General features: G+C 40.4%; 2 protein-coding genes across 2 annotated transcripts in view; one reads left to right on the top strand and one right to left on the bottom strand.

The window, feature by feature from the left end:
• LOC147709819 (uncharacterized) overlaps positions 1-15,095 on the top strand; it is a 62,483-nt gene extending 47,388 nt beyond the window's left edge. The window contains exon 2 of the mRNA XM_086928273.1: positions 4,562-15,095. Within this exon, the coding sequence (XP_086784399.1) occupies positions 5,111-7,330 (2,220 nt within the window). The 5' untranslated portion in view covers positions 4,562-5,110 and the 3' untranslated portion in view covers positions 7,331-15,095. The remainder of the gene's footprint in view (positions 1-4,561) is intronic.
• Positions 1-15,627, bottom strand: part of LOC147709815 (uncharacterized) — a 1,100,435-nt gene that overhangs the window by 267,951 nt on the left and 816,857 nt on the right. The window lies entirely within an intron of this gene.

Raw genomic sequence — 15,627 nt, 5'->3', positions numbered from 1 at the left:
GCTACCGGTAGCTCGCCAATGCCCCTTAGGTAGCTCGCGCTGATAGCGTCGCAATTTAGTTGCCCATTGACATTGTTGGAACACTTCGGCCTTTTTCCATTGTAGATGTGTAGACGTTGTCTGCCCTAGCCAAACAAGCAGCTCCGATTGGCTTAACTGAAGAGGGGTGGGACAAAGAGTATTAAGTCAATCCTCCAGTAGCCTCTGCGCCGCCGCCACCTTCCTTTCAAACCCTGGCACCGCACTTTTCATCCTGCGCGTTGAGTGCCAGTACAGAGTACAGAGCAGCAGGCATGGAGGAGCAGAGCGGCCGGTGCGAGGAAAGCGTGCAGGTGGCGCATGCAGTATTAAACTGCTACTAGTACCTTTCCCATCTGCTTTGTTCAGCCTGCCACCAGTTCGACCGGAGCGGCAGGTAAGCTTAAGGAGCCCTGCGCAGGCCTCATCAGCTCCACACCCGTAGCAAACTCCTAATCTGGCCTGATAGTTGAGTAGGTGCGCAGCTCAATTCAGTTCAGGGCACATGAAACCAGACACAATAAAAACAGATGAGAACGCTGCCATGAAATATATTGTGTTTATGACATTCATGATCTCTGGTGTTTCAATTAGGCTTCATGTTTGCACACTACAATGAAACAGAAAGTAATTTGTATTTCCACTTCAAGAGGGTATCAATGTTAAATGCAAACCATTGACTAAAATCATACATATAGAATTCTTAATTTGCAGAGAAACACTTCAATTGGATAAAAGATAATACATGCTAAAATACCCAGGTTTAGCTGAAATGTTAAAAACAGTGTTTCCAATAGTGTCACTTTCCAAAAACTAAGGCTCACTTAAATAAAACATGATTGGACATGCTTGCTGCCTGTTTGCATTCAGTCTCATGCCAGATCCTTTTTAGGGTGATGCAATGCTTGTCAGAAAGTTAAAAAGTGGCCATCATGTGGAGGGAAGTTAACTGTTATATAATGATCCATTATGTCAAGTGTTCTTGATGACGGTGGGTGTTCGCTCCGCATCCATTATGTACCAAGTGTGCATGCTGCCAGGGTGGAAGCAGCAGAGGTAGGAGGCCCCAAGGTGCACTCTGTCCCACTATCATATTACACATAAAACATCTTGAATCAGTAGATAAATAGTTATCTCGCTGTCACAACGCATGACTGTCAAGGTGGGTTAAACGTGGTGGTAGTTCATCCGGTCAAGTTCACAAAAACTCGCCCATTCTCTGCAGTGAGAATAGCTTTCGACGTGTGTGAATGCACAAATCACAAAATGCAGTTTTGAAGAGGGATACTTTTTAAAAATTCTGGAAGTTTTGAATCAAAAATGTTGTAATTTAAGTAACACTAACTAATACAAAGGAAGGCTGGAAGAGCAAGGTGTTAATGTGTCTTTATAAAAATATATGTCCATTTTCAATTTCCACGTTGCATTGTGGGCCTTGTGTATGTGCTTTTAGTATTGCAATTTTGGGCTCTAAATGTCACGATGCAAAATTTAATCTAAAAGTCTGGAGTGGACTGCCTGAAAGTGTTACAACCCATATGAAGTCACTTGGCTTTCCAGGATATTATTAAATTCATTTCAGTAAAAAAATAACCCGCTTGCCCTCATCAATACACTAACTGCACTCAGTGGTTGTGCAGCCAACAGTAGTTCAAACATTGTAGTTCCCTTACAGGTGGGCGTGGGGGGTCTCTCAGAAAAATGCGCGAGTTGCTTGGCCTTAAGTAGCTCACGATGAACTTGACTGACCAGAAGTAGCTCTCGCTACAGAAAAGGTTGGAGACCCCTGATATAGGGCATCATTATTTCAATAAATCTAAAACAATTCTCTATGCAACAGACCCTTCCTACTTGTTATAGCAATATACCATTGGCTATACAAGTCACAAAACTAATTTCTTTATATTTGAGCAGTTGTGGTGCCCCCAAACCCTATAGAAAGAGGACCAAATCAAAGAGGTACCATCTCAAAATTGAGTGATAGACGGACATAATAGTCACTAAATGGATCCTAGATAGAACCTATAGAATGGGTACAATGTAAATGAAAACAGACACTTACTAATAAAATGTCATTGCTAGGACCAGCTTCTATTTCTTTTTCTTTAACCATTCCCAAGCCAATGGTGTAATGGATGAGAAAATTACTAACTGTTGATGGAAAAGGACGTACGTTATGCAAGCAGATTTTGTTCACTCAAACCAATTCATTGATAAGCACAACATACATCGACCTAACGGTATCATTAAATTGATCCACAAAAAACGCTGTCTTCAAAAGAACTTATGTATAGTGTTCTACATACCGTCAAGATATATATTCTTTAGTTAAACTGTTCGATTTTCTTACACAGAGGCAAGTATCCACACAGCAATTGCTATTCAAATTAATAACGATCATTAAAAAAAAAAACTTTGGCCAGTTGATTAGGCTCACGTTTCAACGTTTTTTTGTAGAAAAGGTTAAGCATGTATGTTTAATATTTGCGCAATATTCACAGCTAGGCATTTTGCAAAAAAGGGTCAGTTTTCAATGGAAAAAATTGATTTTTATCAGGAGACTTGCGGGAATACAGATTAGTGTTATTAACAATTGTCTACCTCGGCATTTGTGCATTTCAAATGTCAGACTGTTGTAAGAAAGAAGTAATTTTATGAAATGCCCTCTAATTCACATAATAGTATGTGTAGCCATCAACTCAGGGATGTGTAAATACAAGCTGCTCCTAAACTCCATATCTTATGCCTATTTCAGAAACACATAGTTTTCCTTTATACCTATTTTGCACTCTTTATATTTTACGAGATAAATTGCTATATACCTGGTAGTTAATAAAAAAAACATTACAAGGTGCAGCTCAGTTATTGGCTCTGAGTACCTCGGATTCTTGGTGAACCTACAAACTCTGTATATCCCTGCAACCAGAATGGTTCAGTGAATGTAATGAAGTATTGCTTTAAAAAATATCTGGCATAGTTGGAAGAAGTTACAGATGAAAATGAAATGTACAAATGGCAGTTTAAAAAAAATCAATTTCAATATTTATTTCAACTGTTACTTTCTATAGGAAAAACTTGAAGGATCTACACAAGTGACTCCTTGCTAAATTCAGAAGTGTGACTACTTTTCAAAAATCTATAGCTTTCTGGTATCCACCATGGGTTTCACGAACATTTCCACCACTAATTGGAAAGAGGATGAAATCACAAAAAAAAGTTAAAATGGGCCATGTCCCAATAAAGTGTCAAATCAGTGTTGAAATATCTGTTTTTATTCAATTTTGATTGTTGCTGGGAGGATTGTGACTCTAGCACCGCAAACCCTTCATTGATTCCATTTGCAGGGGAAAAAAAACAGATGCTTTCTTCTGCAGCACCTTTTCCTCATTTTTCCCCAAAAACCCAAAATGTAGCTGTAATTTGGCTAAATTCTCAGTCCTCTTCTGTGGAATCCATCAACACCTGATACCTTTATAATACGCAGGATGATGGAAAAATAGAAGCAAATTTGGCATAGATACCTTACAGGGACAAAAAGTTATGAGGGTGTAAGTGCGAACTACCCCAAATAGCCAAAGAAAAAGGCTTTTCACTGGGCGTTGGGGAGGGGGGAGGAGGGGCTAGTAGAGAAGGGGTTAAGAACCTTTGATCTACAGAAATTACTCCTTACAAAATTCCATATTTCTGCAACTTTTAGAATTGTCTACATTTCTCTATTGTCTGTATTTTTGTTTTTAGATGTTTCAGCAGAAACGTTGTATTATGTAGAATCCAAGGCTTAAAGCAAACAACTAAGAAAATCTCTGCGGATGTAGAACGCTAACCCAGTGCTAGACTGTAAAGATTGGCGTAGAACAAACCATAAGCACTATATGCTCAAAAGATTGTCAAGGGATGTGTTGCACACTGGTTCTGGCAGGACTGCCATTGTCCTTCCCAATGCATGATGGTAAATGTACGTAAACACATCTTTTACTCAATGTATCGTGGTTGCTTGTATGATAAAATGAAGCCCGGTGCATAGTCACCCTTGATATATGTTTAATACTTTGTGTTTTCAGAAGGGCAGATCTTGGTGAGGAGCTGGTCATGTTGTGCTTCTGCAAGCATGTAATTTACTAATGAGTTAATCTAGTGTTTTTCCCCCTCTGGTCAAGGGAGCTCCTGGGCAGAAGTAATCCAAATGACTGGTATTGTTCCATGGAGTACCCACAGCACGGGGAACCTCATATACACTGTTTATCCTGCAACGTCCATGCACAAAGCAAACAGTAAAAAGCAAAAGTCTCTGAAAGCCCTAGATAGAAACTGTGAAAATGAATTTGCTCAGCTTAAAAACATCTAAACACTGATAACCACTAATTTTTACACTAACTAATCCCCATCTGCAGTTCACATCAAATAGAAACTGAAAACAGGGAAGACTTAAGTGTATTTCAGAGTTTCTTTCACTTTTTTTATAAATGTGCAGTATATGGCTTTCTGAAAAAGATTAGATCATAATTATAGTTTATTTAGTATTGATTTCCTTTTTTTTTTACAGATTAAACAAATGCTTTAAGAATGGAAGATGGAAAGGACATAAGGCTATTTTAAAGGCATAGTTGGGCATTGAAACCTATTACAAGAAGACCTGTTCATAATCAATAAAATATCTTAATCTACGCTCTCAAGCAACGTGAAAAAAAATACTCGACTCAAAAAGACTAACCAGAGAGACACTAGGGAATAGAAAACTTTCTGAATGTACTAAAGCTCTCAAAGCAATTTTTATAGTATTATATAAGGAGCACATGAAGTCAGCATAGAAGAAAGACAATATTTATTTAATGTGACTTTGGTTCACAGAATGGAATGACTATAAATATTCTCAATGTGATAAAACATTCAGGGCCACAGGCCGTCTAAAGTTGCGCAAGGTTGCTTACCCAAGACTGAGAACATATAAATGTAAGGAATGTGGGCAGACATTCAATGAAAAGAGTCTTGACACCTGGAAGAAGTTATATGAATGTACTGAATGTCAGATTGCATGCAAAAGGACACCTGCTGATAGATCAGGCAAGCCCTACTGAGGAAAACATTCATAACAATGGAAAACTTGCAGTCACATCAGACTGTCCATACTGATGGGAACCCTTTTAAACTAACTGAATCTAATCCAGCATTCATTACAAAGGCAGAGCTAATAAGACAACAAAACGTCCACATTGGGCAAAAATCACATGAATGTAGAGAATGTGACAAGATATTCATTGCAAAGGCAAACCTAATGCAACTTCTGAAAATCCACACTGGAGAGAAGCCATATAAATGTACTGAATGTGACAAGGCATTCATTAGCAAAGAGCTTTTGAAGCAACATCACAGATTCCATACTGGAGAGAAACCCTTTCATTGTAGTGAATGTGACAGGTCATTTGTTGCAAAGACAAACCTAATGCAACATCTGAAAATCCACACTGGAGAGAAGCCATATAAGTGTACTGAATGTGACAAGGCATTCATAAGCAAACTGCTATTAAAACAACATCAGAGATTCCACACTGGAGAGAAGCCATATAAATGTACTGAATGTGACAAGGCATTCAGTGGCAAAAAGCAGTTAAAACAGCATCAGAGGTTCCACACTGGAGAGAAACCCTTTTGTTGTAGTGAATGTGACCTGTCATTCGCTGCAAAGACAAATCTAAAGCAACATCTAAAAACCCACACGGGGGAGAAACCATTTAAATGTACAGAATGTAACAAGACATTTGTTGGAAAGACCTCTCTAATGCGACACCTGAAAATGCATACTGAAGAGAAGCCATATAAATGTACTGAATGTGACAAGGCATTCAGTGACAAGGAATCCCTAATGCGACATCTGAAAATCCACACAGGAGAGAAACCATATAAATGTACAGAATGTAACAAGCCATTCATTACAAAAAAAGAGTTAATGAAACATCATTCAGTCCACACAGGGGAGAAACCACATAAATGTACTGAATGTTACAAGGGATTCTTTACAAAAGGAGAGCTAAATCAACATTATGCAATCCACATTGGGGAGAAACCTTATTTATGTGCTGAATGTGACAAGGCATTTGTTACAAAAGCGCTGTTAAAGCACCATCAGAAAATCCACACTGGGGAGAAACCCTATGGTTGTAGTGAATGTGAGAAGGCATTCATTAATAACGGAGAACTAATACGACATCAGAGAGTCCACACTGGAGAGAAACCATATGAATGCACGGAATGTAACAAAGCGTTCAATACACGTGAATCCCTAATACGACATCAGAGATTGCACACTGGTGAGAAACCATATACATGCACTGAATGTGACAAGGCATTCATTACTAAGGAAGCCCTTATTGTACATCATTATTTCCATACTGGGGAGAAACCTTATAAATGCACTGAATGTGACAGGGCATTCATTGCAAAAAACTATCTCTTACTACATCAGAAAATCCACACCGGGGAGAAACCATATGGTTGTAGTGAATGTGACAAGGCATTCATTGCAAAAAACTATCTCTTACAACATCAGAAAATCCACACCGGGGAGAAACCATATGGTTGTAGTGAATGTGAGAAAGCATTCTTTAGAAAAGGCCATCTCTTGCGACATCAGAAACTCCACTCTGGAGAGAAACCATATGGTTGTAGTGAATGTGAGAAGGCATTTGTTACAAAAGGGGAATTAAAGCAACACCAAAAAACTCACACTGGAGAGAAACCATATGATTGCGCTGACTGTGCAAAGGCATTCACTACAAAGCACACGCTTATACTACATCAGAAGAGACACACTGGAAATAAACCATATGGTTGCAGTGAATGTGAGAAGGCATTTATCACAAAACAGCGGTTAAATGAGCATCAGAAAACCCACACCGGGAGGAAATATCAATGCAATGAATGTGACAAGGCATTTTTTGCTATGGGAAGTCTAAGGCGACACCAGAAAATCCACACTGGAGAGACACCATATAAATGTACTGAATGTGATAAGGCATATACTCTAAAGCACCAGCTAGAATATCATCGGGAAATCCATACTGGGAAGAAACCCTATGGATGTAGTGTGTGTGACAAAACATTCTTTAGAAAACAGCACTTAATGGTACATCAGAATACCCACACTGGAGAGAAACCATATGAATGCACTGAATGTGACAAGGCATACAGTAGAAAACACCACTTGTGGGAACATCAGAAAACCCACACAGGGGAGAGACCATATGAATGCACTGAATGTGGCAAGGCATTTAGGAGAAAGACACACCTAATGAAACATCTGAAAGTCCACATATGAAAGACACCATATGAATGTACTGAATGTGGAAAAGCATTCGCTCTAAAGCACATGCTAGTACAACATCAGAAAATCCACACTGGAGAGAAACCATATGAATGCGCTGTATGTGACCAGTGATTCACTCTAAAGCACATGCTAATACGACATTGGAAAATCCACCCTAGAGAGAAACATTATGGTTGTAGTGATTATGAAAAGGGGTTTCTTTCAAAGGACTGCCTAATGCTACATCTGAAAGTCCACGCTGGGGAGAAACAATATGAATACACTTGATGTGACAAGGCATTTGTTGCAAAGAACATCGTAATGCTGCATCATTAAGTCCACACCGGAGAATTACCATATGAATGTACTGAATAGGACAAGGCATTCACTTTAAAGCACCTATTAGTACTATATCAGAGAATCCACATGGGAAGTAATCATATGTTTGTAATTGGTTTGACAAGACATTCATTAGAAAAACACTTACTGCAACATCAGAGAACCCACACAGGAGACAGACCATGGGAATTCACACCGGGGCAAATTATATCAATGTACTCAATCCAACACACTATTTATTGAAAAGTGAAGACCATTTTTACATTGATAGGTTCATACAGGGTGGAAGCCATACCACTGATTAGAATGAGACAATGCATTCATAACAAAGAGAGCTCCAATGTGCCGTTGAAAGTAGAATGTGGCAAGTCATTTATTCACAAAAAGGAAGACTGTTTTCTCATCTGAGATTTTCCACCGGGAGAAGCCACATCAGTGTACTGAATGTGACAAGGTATACAGTACAAAGACTGGACTACTATATAATTTGAAATCTGACAATGGTGAGAACCCAGATATGCTCAATGTGAAAAGAAGTTCGTCACAAACTCATCACTAAATAAACATTTGAATCTCTATACAAGGAAGGAATCATGTGAACGCACGGAGTGTGACAAGGCATTTAGTAGAAAGGATAAGCTAATGCAATAGCAGATATCCAACACTGGAGAGAAACCATATCAATGTTTCAAATGTGATAAATATTTCATCACAAAAATAAATGTACTGGTACACCAGAATGTCCAAACCACAGACAAACAATATTAATGTTTTTGAATGTGACAAGGCTCAGAGAGTCCACAGTTGTTAGAAAACATGAATTTTCTGACTTTGACAAGACATTCATTAGGTAGGAATATAAAGTGAAAGTTCACACCTTACAGAAACCACGAGAATGAACTGAACGTAAGAAAGTATTTACTAAAAATTGCACTCTAGTGGGTTACCTCATATCACACAATGTATGAAGGGTAGAGTGATCAAATTACCGAAACTGAAAACTGAGACATGCCAAAGACATACAAGTAGAAATAACAGTTTTGCAGTTACCAAGGTGCACAGACTGGCTTAATTGACAGCACTTGTCAGCATAGAAATCAAAGAAATTAGGGTATATTGGGAATTAAATACAGCCTTTATACTAAGTATTATATGTTATTCAATTGCTATCTGTTTTAGCCTTCTAACTGATTCTGCACCGGGGCGGAGAGAAAAGTATGAAATGTAACCCCCTGAAACCAGAATATACTACATTTTCAAAATCTGTTAGGACAGATGGTTACAAAACATGACTTTCTCAGCAATTATGAAACATCTGGTCAGCCTGTGAGGTATTACAAAAAGAGTAGGCTTTCTTATTAAGCATTTATTTGTTCTTCTGTACTTGACTGAATTGAATTTGAATTGCCCCATTAAATTCTGTGGTTTATGTTTGTGTTCAGTGGCAGGCACCACATAGACTAAAAATGTTTGTGCCAAGTCCTTGTTAAAAAAAAAAGTATCATGTAAAACTGATCCCATAAATTAAGAACAGCTCTACAATTCTTTTCCATTAATCCAGTGTTCCAATCATGGCACACACATGTTGCTGTCCATGTGCACAAGGTGTTATGGCGAGTGTGAAAGTAGTTGAAGCCACACATAATATAGGTCTTGAATCCTCAATTTGAGATAAATTACATTCCCAAAGATCAAAGGATCAATAAGACTCCACTGACCATTCTTCTGGTCATGGGCAATTGTTCCATGATTGTAGATAAGTTTCACGAGGTTCCACTTGAAAAAGTAGTACTACAAAATAATTTTCCACTTTGTGTCTGACTGTGATTAAGGCAGAAAATTGTGATGTTCCGCTAGTGCCTCTCCGTTGTATGAATTCCCGTGATGCATAATGTGCAAAAAAGTTGTACTCGCCCCTTCTCCATCTGGGTTCTATCCTCCACCTGTGCTCCAAGGTTCTAACATCCACCTGTAAATAGTGGTTTCAACCCTCACCTTTACACAAGTATTTTAGCTTCCACTTATGGTTTTATCCTCCACCTTTCAATTCAAAAAGCTTTATTCAACAGCAGGTCATAAAAGCACACACAATACTAACAGCTGTCACAATACAAGATAAATAATACAGGCCTCATTGTACCACCTAGCCACATTGGTTATTACATCCTGTTTACCCGCTTTTAACTCTTTTAAAAAGTAGGTTTTTAAACTAGAAAAGAGTCGCGTGTGGACCTCTATCATGATTTGACAAAAATCCGAACCATTGATTTGAGTATTTAGATAGGCCATTTTACTCAAACCTCTTCTTTAAGAGCAGCCAGTTTAACTGGATTTTCGATAAATTTGTTCCATCTGACGTGGCGCACTTCGTTGGAAGCGACAATGTCAAGTGTTAATACACCTCCCCTAGGTGGCTCACTTCTATCCCCCTTTTGGATTAGAAATGTGGAATAAAGAGGGTTGAGGTCACTTTCGAGTCGGGGCATTACGACCATATCCACAAGACTATACCATAGTCTTATATCAACCAACAAGTAGTCTATACGGCTACTATTATGCCCATTAACAAAAGTATTAGCTCTCAGCTGGTCAGAAAAAGTTTGCCCATTTGCAGCTCTAGTCCGCTTTCCAGGCACATCGCTTTTAATTGAATTGCAGCTGCTGACCATCTTTTTTCAACTGGTACCTCAAGTTTAGGAATACGCCTTCTGAAATCCTGTTCAGCAGATAGCTCCTGATCTTCTTGGCCGAGTGGTTCAAAAGTGGTGTTAAAATCCCCTGCCACAATTGGAACAATTTGGTCAGATAAAGCATCTAACTGTGAGTCAAGAGAAGATATTATCTCTGAACTATGCCCCCCAATTAGCCCCCTAGCATAAACGTTAAAAATGGCCACAGAGCACTCATGGCTCCATCCAAGCTAAACCACCAAAATATCGTTATTTGGGGACCAAATACGCTGAACTTTGCAATGCAGTCTCTGGCGAACCCATACCACCAGACCACCCATGGGTCGCCCTTTGGACTTTTTTATTGCAGGGCTATAAAAATTAAGAAATCCCACACGAAAAACAGGGACCACTGACCATGACTCCTGGAAAAGGCAAATGTCATACTGATCAATGAAACTACACCAATCCGGAGACAATAGTTTATGGCCAATACCTGCAATATTTCATGAGAGCAAGGACATATTATCAATAGTTTTAGAACCTGCCCTGACGTTTAAAGATCTCTCTATGCTTACTGAAATGTCAGCCACTCTCTCAAGTGTCAACTGGGCAATGATAGATTGAGTGGTTTGGTTAATAATCAGGAACAAATTCTTAATAAGGTCTCCTTGATCTATAGGGGGACTGGAATGTGCCAATAGAGGTATGTTAGATTCCTGGACGGCCCTATCGTTGGCCTGTAAGCTAGTCGAAAGGGGGTTCAGTGGAATGGTATCCTGGTTAGTAGCCTCATTGCTTTGAACTGGGAACTCAAACTCGTGTGTTAAATAAAGTGTTTTCCAGTAGATGTCTAGTGTCAGCCTGTAGTCAATCGCATTCCTCCATGTCAGTCAAGGCTCCGAAACGATTACAAAGTTGGAGTCTCCCTCCCACATGGCAGACATGCAATCGAACAATTAGGCCTAGAACTCATATTTCTCCTTGGGGATCTTGTCCTATCATAGAAGAATTCTAGGGTTAGTGGTATTATTGCGGAAGCCCTTTGTTGAGGAGGGAGTAAATTAGCCAACACATTGAATAACACTTCAGGGCTAGAGAAATTGATAGCTATACAATCTCCCCCAAATCTTTTCTCGTGATATCCCACCCATGGCACCCTTCTGGCCATTATGATTTCCCTTGCTAGTTGCTGACCACCCCTTTCAGACATCTTCATGTTATTAATCAACCAATGCAATGCTTTATCAATTAAAGTAGCTGATGATTCCACTTGGCCTGGTCCCAGATGGGGAGCATTGGCCAAGACAAGGACCAATGGAATGGCCTCTGGAACGAAATGAAAGGACCCTTTCTCTTGCTGGAGTTTTTGTGATTTTGAGGAGGGAATAGGAAGGGTGGAAGAGGAGTCACCTTTTTGTTTATTTGCGTGCATATTATTAGAATTAAGGATAACGCTATTTGGGGCTACATCATGGATGGCTGGTCTATCCACAACAAGGGGAAGATGAACTACACCCTTGGGGGGAGACACCTGCATATGTCGGCCCTTCGGCATAGCTGTCAGACCAGAGTGCTCATCTTGTGCTGGGGCTATAATTAAAGATTGAACTTCGAGAGAACCGAGCCACTAGTTTGCTCGAGTACAGTAACCCTTTCCTCAATAGAAGTTAGTCTGCTCTCCGTTAAGGTTGCCCAAAGAGAGATGGATAAGTCCTCCATAGATGACTGATTATTAAGGCCAATTTGTTTAATCAATTTGGGCTTTGATTTTGGGTTCCTTACCACTTTCTGCTGCTTAGCTTTAGTAGGAGGTACCAGTCCACCAGCTCTAGTACACCTCTTTGAAATCGGAGCAAGCAGCGAGGAAACACAAGATGAAGCAACTTTAGAAAGACCTAATATAGAAGCATTTTGGGGATGATCATGACAGATTGTAGAAGGGAGAGGCATTGGTTCCAAATCTATCAGATCCCGTGGTAACCCTGGAGTTAATGTTAATAGCTGTGAGACAGTCTTCTGGAATGTCATGTACAATAGCAATAATAGAATGCCCTGAGTCCATAGAAAGACTCCTTTCAGTTCTTTCAATCTCCTGGGTTAGCATACTGGCTGCTCTCACTAAATAAGAGTCAAGAGTGGCCCCTACCCCTCCATTTGGTTAAGATCCGGTGATTTTCTTCTTTACCATTGTCGGGAAGCGTGTAACACAACACAATACCTTTTCTCAGAACAAATGTCAGAGGGGGGCCCGGCCTGCTCTATGACGTGGAAGGACCGGCCCGCCCTAGGCCCGGGCTTCTCCCATGCACTTCCCGGTGTACCCTGGGACTTGCAGTCCTTCCAGGGTCAGCGCGTCTCCTCTCAGATACCGGCAGCAGCAGGTGCATCCACCGGAGCAATAGTAGGCTCCAAGTACTCCGTCACCACCAGGACACCAACCAGGAAGGACTCTTTCCCCCAACAAGGCAAAAACAAGCGCCTCCACCTTTGCCGAAGGGTTCCAGAGTTTCCACTATCCATCTAGGCTTGGGGTCTTAACCTGCAGCATTGCATGGGGTTGTAACCTCCAGCTCTGCATAGTAGTTATAGCTGCCAACTATGGACAGGAGGTCTAGCTTCCACCTGTTCATGTGGGCGCTAGCTCTTTTTCTACTCGTGCACCAACTGCCACCTGTGCTCTGAGGCTCCACCCTTGGCTGTATAGTTGCTTTATTTGCTCCGCCCATTTACTTTTTTGGTTAAACTTCCCAAAATCTTAATAAAACCATATTAACGGAAAAACACTAAGTATTGGCAACAAGGACGAAATATCCATTTGGCAAACTAAAGCAATCGATCGGGTTTGTTGAGCGTGCAACTAACCTGTGAGAGTCTCAAGGCGCTGGGGGGAGGTGTGGTGGTTCGCAGCTCCATTAGCCGAAAAGGCAGGTCTTGATGGCCTTCCTGAAAGTGTTCAGGTAAGGGGCGAGTCTGATGTCTGCTGGGAGCTCGTTCCAGGTTTTGGCCGCAATGTGAGAGAAGGATCTCCCACCTGCTCTAGGTCTGTGGACTCGTGGGTTTTCGGCCAGTGCGAGGTTCGAAGATCGGAGGTTCCATTTGAGTAAGTGGTAATTGATGCTGTTGTTAAGGTATTTGGGCCTGGTGTTGTGCACGCATTTGTAGGCATAGGTGAGGATTTTGAAGGTGACTCTTTTCTCCACGGGAGCCAGTGGAGCATTTGAAGGTGTTGGCTGATGTGTTTGTGCCTGGGAATGCCGAGGACGAGTCGGGCGGGTTTAAATCAGATCCTTAGATGGATGCTCTCACCTGCCATGTAGTCTGTTGAAGATCTCTCACCTAGTAGGGTCAAGGAAGGGACAGAAACAGAGATCACAGTTTTTTACAACATGTACCTACAGTGGATGCCATCTTCTCCTAGGTCCTTTTTTGACAATCTGGGGCTAGCCATGGTCAGCCTAGGGGCCGGCGAGCAATGATCACAGTACATTACAACATGAGTGTTAGGTGATTATGTTATTAGAATATTTTTGCTTAATATAGGCTTGGTTCGATTATCATAACTTTTCCGCATTATTGAGAAATTCTTTCTTATATGTTGTGCATTAGCAATGTCTTCATTCTTTCAGAAAAGGTTCAAAATTCAGTCTCGCCCATGGTCCGTTTCTGTATGTGTAAAGTATAATTTCTGCAGCTTCCTTAATTGAAAGGGTGCATTTGAAATATTGCAAGGTTATTCAGCTACGCCGCCGTTGCTATGTCCGTTGTTGTGGCTGTGTAAAATAGGCCTCTGTATTAAAAGTATGATATCCTTCATGTAACAAATAATGTGATTAATTAAAATGTTTTTGAAGTTTCTGTTGTTTGGGGTGATTTGGAAACTAATAGTTTGACTGGTTTGCTGTGCATGTAGCATTTCAGTTCCACTACTATCTGTAGTGGCATGGCGTTGAATCAGTGTACTTCATTGTCCAAAACATTGTAGAGGATTAGTCAATGTTGTGGGTATGAACCTTTTCAGGAGCCCACCTGGTGCAGGGGTTCGCCCTTTTGAGCACTGGTCCTTTAGACTGACAAAGTAGAGATTGGCACGGAAGCTGTAAAATATTAAGAAACTATTTTATTAGGACTCATGAGTGGAACTACATGGATACAGACCCCTAAGGCAATGTATGAGGCATCACATGGAGTACAGAAACCATGGGCTTTATATACTGTAGTAAGTCCAGTGTAAGCATGGTGGTTTAAAAAGAGGCAGTACAAGTGTACATTTAAAATGATGTTCACATACAAGGATACATGAGAATCCCTTAGTCAACAAAATGGTAGGAGGTATAATACTGCTGACATCCGTTAAAATAGCCTGACAGTTAAAAACATGACAGGTAAAACGTCCCTGAGCATGCACAGTACTCGGAGTCAGTGCTGCAGGAGCTAACTATAGATGATGACTCAGGCGTAATAGAGAAGCAGGCAACAGCGAAGACTGGGAGGCACATGGCAAACACATGGCTTAACTAAAATGGATGCCAAAAACAAAATGGCTTCAGCTCACGCTAAAAGTAATCTCTGCCAAGTTTCCACAATGTGATACTTGTATCAGATTTTCATAGATTTTCTTTGGGGATTTTCTATTCTTCTAAATGTTTTGCTTGTTCAGCTTGATTGGGTTCTGTTATGTTTATATTACATTGGTTTCTAATTCTGTCTTTTTACTTTCTCTAATGATAATTTTGATATTTGAATAAATAAACTGAGTTTGAACAGTGTTGCCTGAGTCTTTAAATACCAGTGTTTGGATGGAAAAGTCCCTCGCATGGGGACAGACTTGTTTCCCTGCCCTGAGTGAATAGCTGCAAATTTAGCATGATTTTTGGTCATGCTTGTGCACCATGACTTAGATCTGTTTCACAGATTGTACTCTTCTTAGACTGGGGATGGTGCCCAAAGTGTTAACATTGTTTGGTGAAAGGTTATTGCCTTCAGCAGGAGTTAAATAGCATGAACACGATGGTGGCAGCATACAGTGACAATGATCAATAGTGTGAGCAGTCCTTATTTCCAATATCATGAGAATGGGGCCTACTGTCCCACTCAGTTAAACGTTCCGCTGCAGTGTGCTTAATTCACCCTTTAATCAATGAAACATTTATAAAGTGTGGCAAATCACCAGTGAGGGCCTTGAGGTTCTGGAGCTGTTGCTATTGCATGGAGGTTTGATTATTCAAACATCCAGATCTTTACTTCTCTATTGAATTCCTGTAGAAACAATGCAATACTGAGGTGCAATGGGAGGTTGTT

The sequence above is a fragment of the Lissotriton vulgaris genome, chromosome 6 (assembly GCF_964263255.1).
Source record: "Lissotriton vulgaris chromosome 6, aLisVul1.2, whole genome shotgun sequence".
Classification (NCBI taxonomy): Eukaryota; Metazoa; Chordata; class Amphibia; order Caudata; family Salamandridae; genus Lissotriton; species Lissotriton vulgaris.
The sequence above is the reverse complement of the archived record's forward strand: the minus strand, read 5'-3'. Positions and strand labels throughout refer to the sequence as shown.